The sequence below is a fragment of the Selaginella moellendorffii genome, unplaced genomic scaffold, assembly GCF_000143415.4.
Source record: "Selaginella moellendorffii unplaced genomic scaffold, v1.0 SELMOscaffold_19, whole genome shotgun sequence".
NCBI lineage: Eukaryota > Viridiplantae > Streptophyta > Lycopodiopsida > Selaginellales > Selaginellaceae > Selaginella > Selaginella moellendorffii.
This window is the reverse complement of record NW_003314280.1, coordinates 794,576-809,858: the sequence shown is the minus strand read 5'-3', so window position 1 is coordinate 809,858 and position 15,283 is coordinate 794,576. Positions and strand designations below refer to the sequence as shown.

General features: G+C 39.2%; 3 protein-coding genes across 3 annotated transcripts; 2 read left to right on the top strand and 1 right to left on the bottom strand.

The window, feature by feature from the left end:
• The first annotated feature begins 1,252 nt into the window (after window positions 1-1,252).
• LOC112347107 lies at window positions 1,253-2,546 on the top strand. The gene is made up of 3 exons (XM_024677445.1): window positions 1,253-1,629; window positions 1,744-2,154; window positions 2,420-2,546. Exons 1-3 carry the CDS (start codon window positions 1,253-1,255, stop codon window positions 2,544-2,546), a joined length of 915 nt encoding a protein of 304 aa, XP_024533213.1.
• Window positions 2,547-4,533: 1,987 nt separating this feature from the next.
• Window positions 4,534-5,650, bottom strand: LOC9651294. The gene is made up of 3 exons (XM_002972233.2): window positions 5,545-5,650; window positions 5,059-5,480; window positions 4,534-4,845 (listed from the first exon to the last, which is right to left on the bottom strand). The coding sequence occupies exons 1-3, from the start codon at window positions 5,648-5,650 to the stop codon at window positions 4,534-4,536; spliced, it is 840 nt and encodes a 279-aa protein (XP_002972279.2).
• A 319-nt stretch (window positions 5,651-5,969) lies between these two features.
• LOC9651293 (pentatricopeptide repeat-containing protein At1g09900) lies at window positions 5,970-15,264 on the top strand. Its single transcript, XM_002972429.2, has 4 exons — window positions 5,970-5,990; window positions 6,366-6,419; window positions 13,409-13,482; window positions 13,533-15,264. The coding sequence occupies exons 1-4, from the start codon at window positions 5,970-5,972 to the stop codon at window positions 15,241-15,243; spliced, it is 1,860 nt and encodes a 619-aa protein (XP_002972475.2). The 3' UTR covers window positions 15,244-15,264.
• Window positions 15,265-15,283: the final 19 nt, after the last annotated feature.

Here is a 15,283-nt window from a genome sequence, read left to right as displayed (position 1 = left end):
GAGCAGCAGCAGGGTGTGGGATTTTAGAGGTTGGATTGAGTGATTGTGGATTGGAGTAGAAGCAGGTGCAGGATTTTAGAGGTTGAGCTGAGTGATGGCATCTGGGAGCCAGAGCAAGAGGACTTCAACAGGGCAACATCCATCATCCGTTTGGTGGGAAGAAGTGATCCTTGGTGATCAAACAAACTGCTGTAGTGGGCATCGACACTGGTCTTGCAAGTGGTGTTCGTTGAGAGACAAAGTTTCAGGTGTGGATCGTGTGAGGGGACATCTCACAGGGGAAGCTGGTCATGAAATCTTAAGTTGTGATGTCATCTCAGCAGAGAAGAGACAACAACTTAGGGAGATGGCTAAAACCATCGATGACCAGGTTTTGGCTGGAAAACACCAAAGCAAGAAATGAGCAGTTTCTACACATGTCGAAGGCATCCAAAGCATTGGAGGAGAGAGTTTTGTTGCTTCCCAGAGTTCCACACCAGGTGGCAATTCTATAGAAGGAATTTCCAGGTTTTTTTCGCAACGACAGCAAGGAATCTGGGATTCTTTTGATCCAAAAAGGAAGGAAACAGTGGATATGGCTATAGGACGATTTTTCTAGAACGAGCACATACCATTTGTGAAAGCTTGTTCTCACCATTTCAAGGAGATGGTGCAGCAGATTGCAAGGCATGGAATTCCCTACGATCTTCCAACAGAGACAGCATTGCGAGAGCAATTGTTGTAAGTGGAGAAAGCCAATCTTGAAGCTCAACTTGCCAAGGTGAAGGCACGTTGGAAGAATTGTGGGGTTACTCTTGTTGCTGATGCATGGAATGACACAAGAAATCGACATATCATGGGGCTTGTTGCATACAGCAGAGGACAGTCGACTTTTCTCAAGGCCATTGATATATCTTCTAGTGGGAAGATGGCTGATAACGTTTTTGCGACATGGGAGCGAGGTGTCGAGATTGTTGGAGAGGAGAATGTTGTTCTTATTGTCACTGATGGTGAGGCTTCAAACAAGGCTTCTGCTAGACTTCTAGAGGTGAGGAAGCCAAGGATTATGTGGGCTCCGTGCTTAGCTCATTGTTTGAACAACATTCTCAAGGATTTTGCAAAACTACCATGGATGGTTGGGCTGCTAGACACGGGAAAGACTCTAGTTGGCTTCCTCCGGAACCATTCGCATCTAGTAGTGATTTTGGCATACTTCTCTTCACGACGAGTGTTGAAGTTCAGCGAAACATGATTTGCCTTCAACTTTCTTATGATGGAGAGATTGGTGGAGCTAAGGCCAAAGCTACAACAAATGTTTGTGAGCGATGCTTACAATGCAAGGCTAGAGTCAAGGACAGATTCTGGGATAGCATGCCGAGGAATTGTGTTCAACAATACATACTGGAACGAGGTTAACCACATGCTGGGTGTTTCAAGGAGGGTGATGCATTTGCTACGAATGGTTGACGGAGACGTGCCTGTGATTGGGAAGGTCTATGAGGGGATGGATCAAATGAGCGAGAACATCCGTCAACAAGAGGAGAACAATCTTAGGTATGAGGAGCTAAACCAACTGATTTCAAACAGGTGGTGGGCTTATCATAGCACCTTTCACTCCGTGGCATACATGCTTGATCCAGAGTTTCAGGGGTGAGGACAGGAAAAATCCAGGGAAGTTTCCAAAGATTGAAACATGTACTTGGAGATCCAGTTCCCTGACTATCAGCAAAGGTCAACTATAAAAAATCAGCTTTGCCAATACAGGAACTTGGAGGGTAGTTTTGGCACCAGGGACTCTCAGATGGATCGTACAACAAAGGGTTCTGTGCAGTGGTGGGAGGATAATGGCTACTCAGGTCTAGATTTGCAAAGGTTGGCAATTCGAGTGCTTAGTCAGACAAGTTCTTCCTCATTTGTGGGGCGATTGTTCAGCATTTTTGGGCACATCACTTCAAATAAGAGGAATTGCTTAGTAGTAAGCCGGATTGCAAACTTGGTATTTGTGGCCAATAATACCAAGTTGATAGGGAGCCACACTTCCTATGACAAGTTTGTGGGATTGAGCCAGACAAGAAGTATTCCTCAAATTACTGATGCTGATATTGAAGCTATGGAAGAAGAGGACGAAGACGAAGATGATGATCTTGCTAATGAGGAGCTTCTAGATGAGATGGAGTGATAAGTAGAATATTCTAGAGAATATTCATGTTTTCACCCATGTTTATCTGTGTTCATTTCCGTGTTCCATGTTCGTGTTCAAAAAATTGAATGCCCTGTTCGTGTTCGTGTTCGTGTTTTGAAGCTATGAATCACAGGGGTCATTTCACTTGCGAGGTGAAGAGCAAGGCGCAGAATAAGTCCCAAGAAACTCTCTGTCAAAGCCATACTTCAGCTGAGAGCTTCTGTTGATGATTGTGGGTGCCGTGGTGTGATGTTCCAGAGAAGTCGTTTGGCTGCCGGATGCTGGATCTCTTGGTGGCACCTCTTGGACATCCGGCATGATTTCAGGCGCTTGGCTGTTATTTCAATCTGCTGGAGCCACAAGCTCGTGGAGCGTGATCGCTTGATCCAAGCCGACTGGTGCCATCCTGCACTGTTGCATGCCATTCGCTTGTTGAAGTCATATCGAGGATAAGTTATTTCGTCTTTCTTCCAGCTTTGATGGTCCAGCACGCTTCAAAGTGATCTATCGTTGATTGTTTTTCTTTGAACATCAGTCTAATTAATGGCCATGGTCTTAAATGAGATTTATAATGTTTTGTAAGAAGTTTGAAAGTTGCATTTTATACTTAGGTGATAATATAACCATTAAAGAGTCCAAGGTTAAAATGAATACAGATAAACAAATAAAATAATTTAGTGAAGTGTTCAAAAATTATCTTTAATTCCTTAAAAGATAATTTAAATATAAATGGCTACTACCTATTTGAATACTTGGCATAGCTCATTAGAACCTCACTTTAACCACATGGTTAAAGCATTTAAAAACATAAAGTTGTGAAAAACCATTGTTGTGGAGATATCTTCATGGGGAGCAACCTTGTGGACATGTACTCAAAGTGTGGGAGCATGGTCAATGTGCTGATGGTTTTTGAGAGCATAAGCTTGTCCAAACGACAACATCCCTGCTAGGCATGCGTTTGAAAACTACTGGAGCTTTCACCATATCTCCATACTTGGCATACATGTCCACCGAGCTGCTCCCAAAAAATCAGTGCTCACAGCATCCAAACTTTGTGGCGAGAGAATGAATCTCCATCCCCTTTTCTAGGCTCTGGATTCGCAATAGCTTTCCATCTTCTCGTGGAACAGGTTGTTTTGAAAGGTGGACACAGGCCATGACCGCAGCAATAAACGTTCTTTCATCCGGATCATTCTCCCTAGCCATGCCGAAGACCAGCTCCAAGGCCAGCTTGCTGTCTCCACTTCCAGCAGATCCCTGGATCATTGCGTTGTCAACATCCACCGCTTCCTCTTGCATTGCCGAGCTCGCACAGGCGGCAAGCGCAGCAAAATATGTTTGGGAGTTTGGACAGCACCCAGATAGCTTCATATCTTCGAAGAACATGAGAGCCAGCTCGCTTTCCCCGTTGTCCACAAAGCCTTGTATCAAGCTCGTCCAGAGCACGACATCACGATACAGGGATATGTAGACAACGGTGAGAATGAGCTCGGGCTGGAACTCTTGGAGAGCATGGACTGTGCTCCAAACTCTCGGACTCTTGTAGCGGGACTTACGGCCTGTGGGAACGTTGGGTACAGTGAAGCTGGAAGGAAAATCCAGACTGAGTTTTACAGGCGTGGGCTGGAAGACGACCATGTTGTGGGGACTGGATGGTAAACTTCTACGGGAGGTGCGGGGTTATGAGTGCGGCCGAGCACTTGTTTGGATCTCTGGCAGTCCGAGATACCGTCGCCTGGAATGCACTGATCACAGGATTCGGCCAACAGGGTGACACGTCGCGCGTGTTCGAAGCCTTTCACGAGATGCGAGAAGATGGCGTGCGAGCAAACGCGATCACGTTTGTCTCGGTCATCACTTCTTGTAGCCATGGCGGCCTGGTTGAACGAGGCAGGGAGTTTTCCAGGCAATGGACCCGAAATCTGGCATTGTTTGCGGGATTCATCACTACAGCAGCTTGGTGGATCTAGCGTCCTCGGCGCTTGCCGCAAGTGGAAGAACGTGGAAGTGGGGAGGATTGCGTTCGAGGCACTGACGAAGATCGACGAGAAAGACTCGGCTGCGTACGTTCTGATGGCGAGCATCTACCGGAGCGCGGGGCTGTGGGAGGATAAGCTCAAGACTATACAGGAGGCGGCCTTGAAAGCGCATAAGAAGAGTCCAAATATTCATCTACGAGCGGATTGATCTTCATCAAAAGTCACACGCTTGAAGCTACAAAGGACGGCAGCGGCAAGGTGGACGAACTGGAGATTTGATTGCCAACATCCACAGAGCTGGGAATGAGTGCATTTTATTATATACGTACATTATTAAAATTGATAGTGAACGTTTAGTATACAGTGTTAATTAGGTATAAATTAGCAAATTTCCTAATGGCGTCCGATTGTTGCCAGATCTAAAGGTTCTGGTGGTTCGACTCCCGCTTTTCTAGGAGTGGCGATCGCAATGTGGGCGAGCGACGACGATCCAGACGAAAACGACGGTGGGTGGAGCTGCTGGGAAAATCCCATGAACAGCATGAAGTTGAAGAACTTGGAGTTTCTTGTGGCGAGCAGCTGCGGCCTCAGATGACCGGCAAGGCCTATCTCACAGCCATTGTCAGTTCGATCAACGGTTGTTGATCGAACAAAGGCGCTGAAAATTACTGTGTGATGATGGGCTTGCAGCTTAAGGAGCGAGAGCTAGAGTCGATCGACATCGGCTGAGAGACGCTGGACGTGAAATAAGACCACGCTCAAATTTAATGGTTTTAAGGTTGAAAGCATGAGATTCCTGAAATCCAACTCTAAACTATCTCCAAAGAACAATAATATTAGTATAGTTTTATTTGATTGTTTATTCTACACATTTTGCATTTTATATGCTATTACAGCTTAATAGAGTAATGCAAGCACCGACTTAAGGATACTAACCACTGCACTCAGCACGAGGAAAATGCAACTGTTTGGAGTAACAAGGATAATCACACTCTGCAGAAGCTTGATAGTTGCGGTGAGGCTCAAGATAACCGTTAGATCAACTTTGATGAACTTGATTGGAGTCCACACAGGAATGGCATTGCCCAGATACTTGCAGATGACGCCAATGATAATCGGGCAAGGGTAGCCACCAGGGATGTAGATCACAATGATCTCAAGGATGATAATCACTGGATAAAGGATGACACATAGCAAAGGAACTTTGAGGACGAGGTCCTTTAAACTAGCTATAACTTGAGTGACAATTCCAAGTACTTTCGCAACTAGATCCAATGGGACACCAATGTTTGATGAAGTTCCATTTGTAGGAAGCACCGTCTTTAGAGATCTCATAGTGCCTTGCAAAACCATTTACATGGACAAAGAGTCAAACAAAAGTTTAGACCAGGTTATATACCATACCAGAGAGGTCTCCACTAGCATCATTGTCTAAAGCTGAAACATGAACAGCACTCGCAAGCAGGAGGCATGCAAGTGGGAGAATGAATGCTATGCTTGATTTTGCCATTTTCTTCGATCTAATATTGCTTGGATAGTGTGAGTTATTAATCTGAGGGACATCTATGCCTTTAAATACTCGACAAAATCACACCAAACTTTAGGCCACCTCTAAAGCAAAGCAAGACTTTTGAGACAAGTATATCTTGAATATTTGATTCGATCTAATGTAATCTCGATTAAGTCTCCTCGGATATCCTTGGCCAGCCGAATCACGTATAGGATTTGAACCTAGTTATCACTCCAATTATTTGTACTTTTAAGCCTCGTGACAAGAAAGCGAACTTGGCAATAATGCATTCTAGAGCAAAGCTGGGTTGGTGCTTGGAATGTCCGTGCTTCCTAAGCGGGTACAAGTGGACTGTAAACAAAATTAAATTGATTCGTTGCTTGGAACTGGAAAGTTGATTCATCATAAAGTGGATTCCTTGTGCCCATATTATATGAGGCTTCATTTAGATAAATGATAAATGATAAAAATGAGATTTGTGTGTTTTTCTGGATACACACAATATTCCAACTAGTAGTTTATTGCATTTTGTATTTGTGTGATATGCTATAATAGTTTTACTTTATGGTTATATCATTGTTTAACTTTTGCTGATCCCCCGGTCTTGTGCCAAAATTCCACTTGGGACATCCGATGAGAGAGTATACATTCATTTTGTCCAACCAGGACTCCTGATGGAGCGTTTATCATTTTTGTGTTTTACACTTAAATGCAGGGACTTTCTTACTTGGCTTCTCCATCCCGTGGCAGTCTGAAATCACAGGCCATGGTGTGGTGGAGATCTTGCTATTGTAAATTTCCTGCAGAATTCCTCCACTCCCGTCAGCTCGTGTTATCTATAAATCTATGCAAAGTTCCACTCAGCCTCATCAGCATGTGGTCATTTTCTTCTTTGCCAGTAGGTAATGAAGTTTGGCAAAGGGAGGGTAGAGATTGCTGCTTTTGCAGCTGTGGTTTGCGATCATCTAACCTGGTGTCTTTTGATTTTTAAAAGGATCTAATTAACTCTAAATCTTTCAATGCTCATTTTCAAATAAAAAACAAATTTCATTTTTATATCTATATACAATTTGTAACAGTAACTTTGGATTAGTATAAACCATTCTTTTAAATAGGGAAAATACAACCTGTCTTGCAATTTAAAATGTTGAAAGAGGTTACTGCAAATATGCTCTTACATAAGTTGTACCTTTGTTCAATGTAGAGGATACCTTTTACTACATGTCAGAGTCAAAGGGATGCTAAAAAAGGAGAGTACTTAATATGACTTGTTTGATGCCCCTCTAGATCTAGTATTTGAATTAGCTAATAATTAAAATTATTAATTTGATTTAGGTGATTTATTAACCAAATTAACTAAGTCAACACAATCTAGACATTAGTTGTATAAGTATAGATCTTTAATAATCCTAAATTACTTTAGCTTTTTGTCTCTTCCTCAAATCCTTTGATTCTCTTGTAAGTGTGATGCTATATGGTGAAGATGGTCTTCCTCCACAGTTAGAAAACTAACTATTGGAATTTATTGTGCCTCCATTCACAATCACAACCATCATAGTTATTATTATGCCTCCGTGCACAAACACATGTGGTGGCATATGTATGGTTATGGTTTTGCATGTTAAGGTTAAGCCATATTGCAATATATTATGTCAAATATCAAAGTAGAGTGCATAGTGTAAATTATGCAAACCATTATTAAGATGCTATGAAAATTATAATCGCAAATCCTTGAATTTTGGGGGATAAATAGGGATAAAATAACCATTAAAGGCTCTTTTAGCAAGCAATCGTCCCTTTTCAAGTTAGATTAAAATGTGAAAAACAAAACCCCTTTTTAAGTTGGATTAAAAGGTGCAAAATAAAGTGTGTTACAATCTCATAGAGTTTTAGATTTATAATAGTTTTTCCATGATTGGTCAACAACAATAATATGCAAGTGAAATAGGAGAGCAATGTTAAGAAGGTCTGAGCTTAGTTTCTGAAGTTATTTTGTCCTATTAAATTACTATATGTGTGTAGATTATGAACATTTTATCAAAATAGGCCTTCACTAGCAATCTCATTAGGAAAAGGAACAAATGACAAAATGTATAAAAAAAATGTTTAATTTGGGTAAATCATATGTCTTATGGTTTGTAGAGAGTTTAGATGTGTGTTGTTTAGATTAATTGCCATGTGAATGATGGCATAGATCAGGTTAAGCAAGTGTTTGAGTGGCTTTAGAAACATCTTAAATGTCCTAATTACAATTTTAGGAAGGACTCTTTAAAGTACTTGGGTTTTATGCTTTATAGAAATAGTGTGTATTTAGATCTTCAAAAGATATAAATTATTTCCAACTCATCAAAATGTTATAAAGCTATATCAATTATAATGTATTTTTTATCATAATTTTCTTAGATGGTTTCTCTCTTATACAATTTTCTTTGACAAAATATATATATTTTTTGGTTTTAGAAATACCAAAGAGCTTTTGAGGAAATGAAAAAGCTCTTGACTTTTACATTAATTCAGCACTATCATAAGTTCTTTAGTGGCTTCATGGATGCTTCTAATATGGATTTCAATTAATGCTAACTATTAATACAAGAAGTTGCTCACATCACTATAGCTTCCAAAGCAACTCCCAATTCAGGATTTGGGTCAAAACTACTGAGCTTGGGTGCTATGGCTCATTGCCTTCAATGCTTCATCTACTTCCTATTGATTCCCATGTAGCCTTGAATCACTCTCAAGGATCTTGTTCAGCTCTAGTATCCCCTCCTTGGTGCCTTTGTGTCTATTGCCATCTTATACTAGTGGGATGACCGCTTCAAGATTTTCCACTGGGGAGCTGGCTGGGCCAAAGCCTGTGTCTGTGAGAAGTTTGTAGGTGTGCTGAGCCCGGGCCATCAACTCCCTCATTCTCTACAGAACTTCTTTTTGGAGGTTGTTAGTTGTGCATTTTGTAAGGTGATCACTTTTTGTGTGATGGGTATCTTTTTATTTATGCTAGTCATTCTCTTAATGATGCAAAGAAGAGTTATTTAGCTACAAATAAGAAGTATTTAGTTGTTATGCTTGAATTTTTAAAATTCCATATATATACCTTTATTACTTAAGATGGATTATATAACTTTGATATTGGTTCTTAAGCATATTTGTTATGCTTAAGAATCTTTAAGGTTGCATGTACTAGAATATAATATAAGTTTTGTGAATGTTTTATCTCAATGTTGTTAGTAGTTACTTGGATAATGAACTTTGTGATGACTATAACTTTATGGTGTATTATAAACAACAAAAAAGGGAATACTTTAAAAGAGATTTATGGAGAAAGAAAAGGCTTATAAGAAAAAAATACACCCCCTTTTAAATGGTTTGAGATACTGAAAGTTAAATGTTCTTGAGTTCACATAATACTTAGATCTCTGGCTTTTTGAAAAATCTAAACTAAGGAGCTTATATGAATGTTTAAAAGTTATCTTTAATAACAATTTTAAGTATCATTTAGTAGCATCAATGTGTTATTTCAACTCATGGCTACACTTCTTCCATAATAACCCCATATACTTAATTTATAAAGATATCATAAGTTTTTGGAAAAGGTGTAAAATTAATTATATTGGCCTTAGATGCATCAAGACATTAGTTGTATTGGCTTTGGATGCATCAAGATATCTTTAACTACATCAAAAAGTGTGGAAAGTATAGCATTTTAAAATTTTCAAAATGAGAAAGTGACTATATTAGCCTCATATGTGTTAGAATATCTCTAACCAAATCAAAATTTGTGAAGAGTGTCAACATTCATCTCCATAGTACTACTTGTTGGGTTATTAAAAGTTTTTTATCTATTTAAATTGGTTATGTACAATTTGATGAGGTCCTTACCAAAATGTACTCTAGAGTATCATTACAGCATTATTGCATCTTATTACTTAATTCAATGGATTGAAATGTGTGCCTTTCTAAATATTCCATTATGCAATTTCTTTTATAAATAGTGGTTTTGTATCATAGTTTTCTTAAGCTTATTAAAGTGTAACTCAATATTAAGCAATCATTCTGAAAAAAGATGCCTTTGTTAAATAGTTTAATCGTATATTCAAAAGCATTATTGACACCTTTCCCTTTTATGTATTATTGCTAAAGGTACTAAACATTATTTGTTGAAGAGTCCTTTTGGAATACTATATTGACATAAGGTCTATACTGTTGGTTCCATTTGGTAATCCCTTTTGTTTAAGTATTAATAAACTAAATTTAACATTTGCAATTAGTTGGATGAGCATAAAAATGGTTCCTAAATGTCTATTTAGCCAAAAAAACTTTCATTTAATTTATTAATTCTTTTTTTCTCTATTTTACCTTGGTTTGACAAGAACACTTTCAATATTAAGGCTGCATGAAAGGAAGGAGCCAAACTCTATAATCAAAGAATGAAGGAAAAAAAGCATACTAAAACAATTTTAGAGCATTTAAAATTTTAATATTAAAACTAACACACAAAGCAAAGCTAAATAGAGTCTAATTACCACTATAGTACATTTGAATTTGGAGTAGAACTCTAAGCTTATTACAATATGAAACAAGGGTTTGATACACTTAAAATCCTTTATAAGCATCAGCTCCTCCTTTCCAACTCTTGTTAATAAAATGGTGTTAAATGGTGTTTAACACAATTTTAACTTACTATTGGCCTCATTCATAGGTACCCTAGCAAACCTGTAGGACTTTGATCATCTCCATTCTTGTGGAAGAAAGAACCAATGAGCTCCTCAAATGCAAGAAGGTAGGTAGATTACCAACTAAAGCAATATAGAATTTGCACTTAAGCTAAAACTGGACACAAAACAAAGAGTGAGACAACCTAGTGGGAGCCAAATTAATGTGGTTAGGTGGTCAACTATGTTTCCAACCACAATCTCTATTACACATTTGAATTTCCATTCCCCCTCTTTAGCTTTTAGGATAAGTTTGACAATTTATTAAATATGGAATAACACTTGATCATGAATTAGGCCATGAGAATAACACTATGGTGTTTAAGACATTCTCTACATTCATAAATCTGCCTTTCAAGTAGATCTAAACACTTATCATAAATAATATATAGAACTAAAATATGAACAACACTTGGGGTGTAGTAATGAGGGTGTTTAATGGATACAGTAAACTATCACGTAGCAATATTGAGGGATTAAACTTAATATCATTGAAGTTTTTGATACTAGCAAGTGGCACAAGTTTCTCAAACTAAATTGAGTATGTTTGATGAGAAACATATATGAGTTTTTACTTTATGTTTATCCAATTTAAGTACATATATTATAACTAGTTTCTCAATTAGTTTAAATGGGAATTATAAAGGGAACCAACTATATTGACCTTTTACTATTATGGCAATAAGGAAAGAATTATTTGTAAACACTGGCTGCTAAGTATCTTTTGATACTCCAAGTCACATTTGCAATAATAATATAATAATACTCCACAGGATTAAATCCAAGGTAGATGCAAAATAAAAATAAATATACCTAATGGGGAGCTAAATAATATCTCAATTAGTTGGCCATGCTTCCAACTTACTTACTATCTCTATTATACATTTGGAACCCCATATAAATAGTTTGTACAATTGTTGATTATCTTGTTATTATATTGAATTATAGTGTTTATAATATAAAGAAGTTGTTATAGAGTAAATAACATTTCTAATCAATCTTGATATTACTTTATTCTCATACTATATAAGAAGAAATGTTTTTTGATAGTTTAAAATTTATTATTTCTTATGAGTTACTACTGTTTATAATATCTTTGGAAAATTTATTAGAAAATAATAGTTTTGTTTTAAGTATAATTTTCTTTTTGGTTTACTTAAGCAAATCTCCAGGGGGACTAGGATGGTAATGGATATACCTAAAATATTCTTAGTATTCTAAAATATTCTACCATATAACAAATGTTATTCATTTAGATTAATATTTTATTTATAATTTATAAATATGTTTATAATTTATAAGCTTTCTTAAAACCTTTCTAGTATATTCTTTTTTATTTTATCATATAATGATTGATATGCAATAAGATTAATATTTTATTTAGAAATTACAAACATGCTTATAATTATAAACTTTATTTGAAGCCATGGACCAACTTTGAACCTTCTAAAGAAGAGGAATTTGATTAATTAGATTAATAAGTAAGAATAACACTACTATTAAGTAAACTAAGCATTGCTACATGCAACACATAACAATTTATTTAATACAGTCTTTAGAGATCCTTAATATTTAATTCATCATGCATTAATTTATATCCATATATAATTTAAATTATATTTAAAAATTATAAATTATAATAGAGAATTTAATGCTTTTTTTTCTTAACTATTATCATGAATCCACTTTTGTCATAAGCGATACTAGTCATATTTGTGATACTAATTTTGTGTCAGACAGCTGTAATTTAAAATTGACACCCTTACAATTCTCTCGATTATTTTCATCTCAAAATTTACTTGCATTATCAACACTTTTCTTTTCTATAAGCACATTAATATGAAATGAAACTATAAAACATATTAAAGTTATTTTATCTATTTATTGTGATTGATGATTTGAATTTTCTTATCAATACAATATTATGTATTTATTGTTCAGTAGACACAATATATTAATAGATAGTCTTAATTTGAAAATCCCAATATTTATTGACGGAGTTACGAATGCTATGATGTCTTGTGATATCCACCCATTTCTTATAATCTATTTATAAGTTAGTTAAAGATAGTTTTGAATAAGGCCTTCTTTAATGAAGGTTTATTTAGCTCCTTTTCTCGTTTTAGTATTTATTATTTTCATTCCTAACAAATTGGCAATTGTAGTTTCAAGAAGTAATCCACATAAAGGCTCTTTAGAGTTCAAAAATTTAGTTTTAAAAGCAATTGACAATGCTATAAATCAGATTAACAACGGTGAGCCCTATTATGCAGGGACTTCATTATTATACAGATATACAGAACTTACAATTCTATTAACACTTTTTAATCCACAACCATTTCCGCCAGTTTGCAGTTTATTTCCGGAATATACATCGCTTTATAGTGGGTCATCCTTAAAACCCGTATTAAGAGGTATATATAAAGATTACATAGAGAAGGATAGTGAGATTTCAAATTATGGGATTACTGAATATATTAACAAAAAGTATAGCATTTTATATACTGCAAATGTAGAAAAAGGTAAATATAATTCTAGAAGAATGTATAATGAATCATATATATCAAATAGTTTAACAAATTTAGAAGATTGTACATGGAGAGTTTCCTGTATCAGGACTGTAGAGGATTATTCATTTTTCTCTAGTTTAGGAACTAACCAGTTTTTGCAATCAACTAACAAACGATATGTTTTATATATGCATTCAAACTGTGTTTTGGCACTTTATAATGGTAAAATTACGGTATGGAAAACTAACACTGAAAATAAGGGATCTCAATGCTTTTTAACAATTCAAATGGATGGTAATCTCGTAATATATGACATTAGTCTTAATGTGATTTGGGCAAATAACATTTACTGGAAAAACTCATGGAAGCCAATGTCTCTATGTGTAGATAACAAAGGATTTATAATTGTTTGTAACACTGTCGAACAGAGCTGTATCTGGAGAGCTCCCAAACGTCAAGATGTCTATTAAGTTTTAAATTCATTTAGAATAAAACTCTATGATTGTTTAATTAACTAAGCTCATTGTTTAGGGTTTTAGGGTCCGCCATGGCGCTGCGGAGGTGGTTTGTGGCCGCATTCCCGCGGCGCCGCTGCCGCTCGCCCCCAATCCAGGTTCGCTCTCGCCGCATTTGCCTCATCATCGACAGCCGCGTGATCGACAGCTACAGGGACGAGGACGATGACGGCGATGGCAGCAGCGGCGGCACTCACGCGCTGGCGCTGCCCGACACCACTGCCTATGCGAAGAAGCACAATCTCATCGTCCGGAGGTCGGAGCCGGACGAAATCGCCGGCTTCTCCCTCCCAAAAGTCCCCGCCCTGGCCGGGATGGCGCTGCCCGAGCTCCTGGGATCCAAAACCTATCGCCCCACGCGCCGGGACAACGAGCTCGTCAACGATCTGTGCCATCTCCTGGAGCAAGGCAGCGTCTCTCCCTGGGAGCTCGAGGACGTTGTCCGGAGCAATGGCGGGGTTCTCATGCCTTACCACGTCTGCGAGGTTCTCAAGCACTACACCCGGGACGTGGAGCTCGCCTACGCCTTCTTCAAGTGGGCCGACCTCCACTCGGGCTTCCAGCACGACAACTTCTCTTGCAACGCCATCCTCAAGATCCTGGGCTTGCACAGGCGCTACGACGAGATCAAGAGGGTGATGCTGGGGATGGAAGAACAGATGATCCCCATGACGTACGTCACATATAGGATCCTCCTCCGGATCTACGTCGACGCGTCCATGGTGGAGGACGCCCTGGAAACGTTCCACAAGATGGAGTTTTCGGAGATCAAGCCGACGCTGGACGACTACCACTATATAATGTTTAAGCTCATCCGGCTCAAGTGCCCGCGGGTGGTGCCCATGATCTTCGAGAGCATGAGGAAGAACCTCGTCCGGCCCAACACGCAGACGTATAACTTCCTCATCAGCAGCCTTTGCTCGCTGGGAAAGATGGCGGAAGCGCGCTGGCGGTTTAGCTACATGAAGAAGTACTGCGACCCGGACGAGTTCACGTACGCGGCGCTCATCAACGGGTTTTGCAAGTGCATGGACACGGAGGTGACGCTCGAGCTGCTGGAAGAAATGCTGGCCAGGGGCTTGCGGCCAAACTTGGCGCTCTTCAACATGATGATGGACGCGCACTCGAGGAGTGGCAAGCACGAACAGGTGATCGCTCTGTTCGAGAGAATGGTGGAGCACGAGTGCCGGCCGGATCCAAAGTCGTACAGAGTTTTGGTGGAGGCGTTTGCGGTGTCTGGGAGGATCGACGAGGCTTTCGGTTTTGTACAGAGATATGCCGACAGCGAGAACGCTCCGCACCTGGGCGCTTACAACACGCTCATGAACAGGCTTGGCAAGGCGAACAAGGCCCATGCCGCTCTCGAGATTTTCTACAAGATCAAGGACAGGCCGAACTACAAGCCGGACCTGGTCACGTACAACGTTTTGATCGACTTGCTGGGAAAAGTTGGGAAGATCGACGAGTGCTGGAGCTGCTACCAGAAGATGAGGCTTCACTTCCAGCCGGATATATTCTCCTACAACACCTTGCTGGGAAGGCTGGGGAGGGCCGGGAGAGTTGATCTCTTTGCAAGCGTCCTGGACGACATGAGCAGAGACGGCGTTCAGCAGGACCGCATCACGTATGCCATTCTGGTGGAAGGATATGCGAGAGCGGGCAATCTGGACGTTGCGCTCGCATACCTGGAAGAGATGAAGAGCTCTGGCTTCTCTCCGACTCCAAGCGCCTTGGAAGTTCTCGTGAACTCTCTGCTCAAGGCCGGGAGATTTGGAGCAGCGGAGGCTGTCGTCCAGGAGATGGCAGCTATCAACGGTGGTCCTGGGAAGAAAATTGTTACTGGCACATTAGCAGCGTAAACAGGGATGGAGAAAAACCGTGCTGGTGCTAAATAACAAC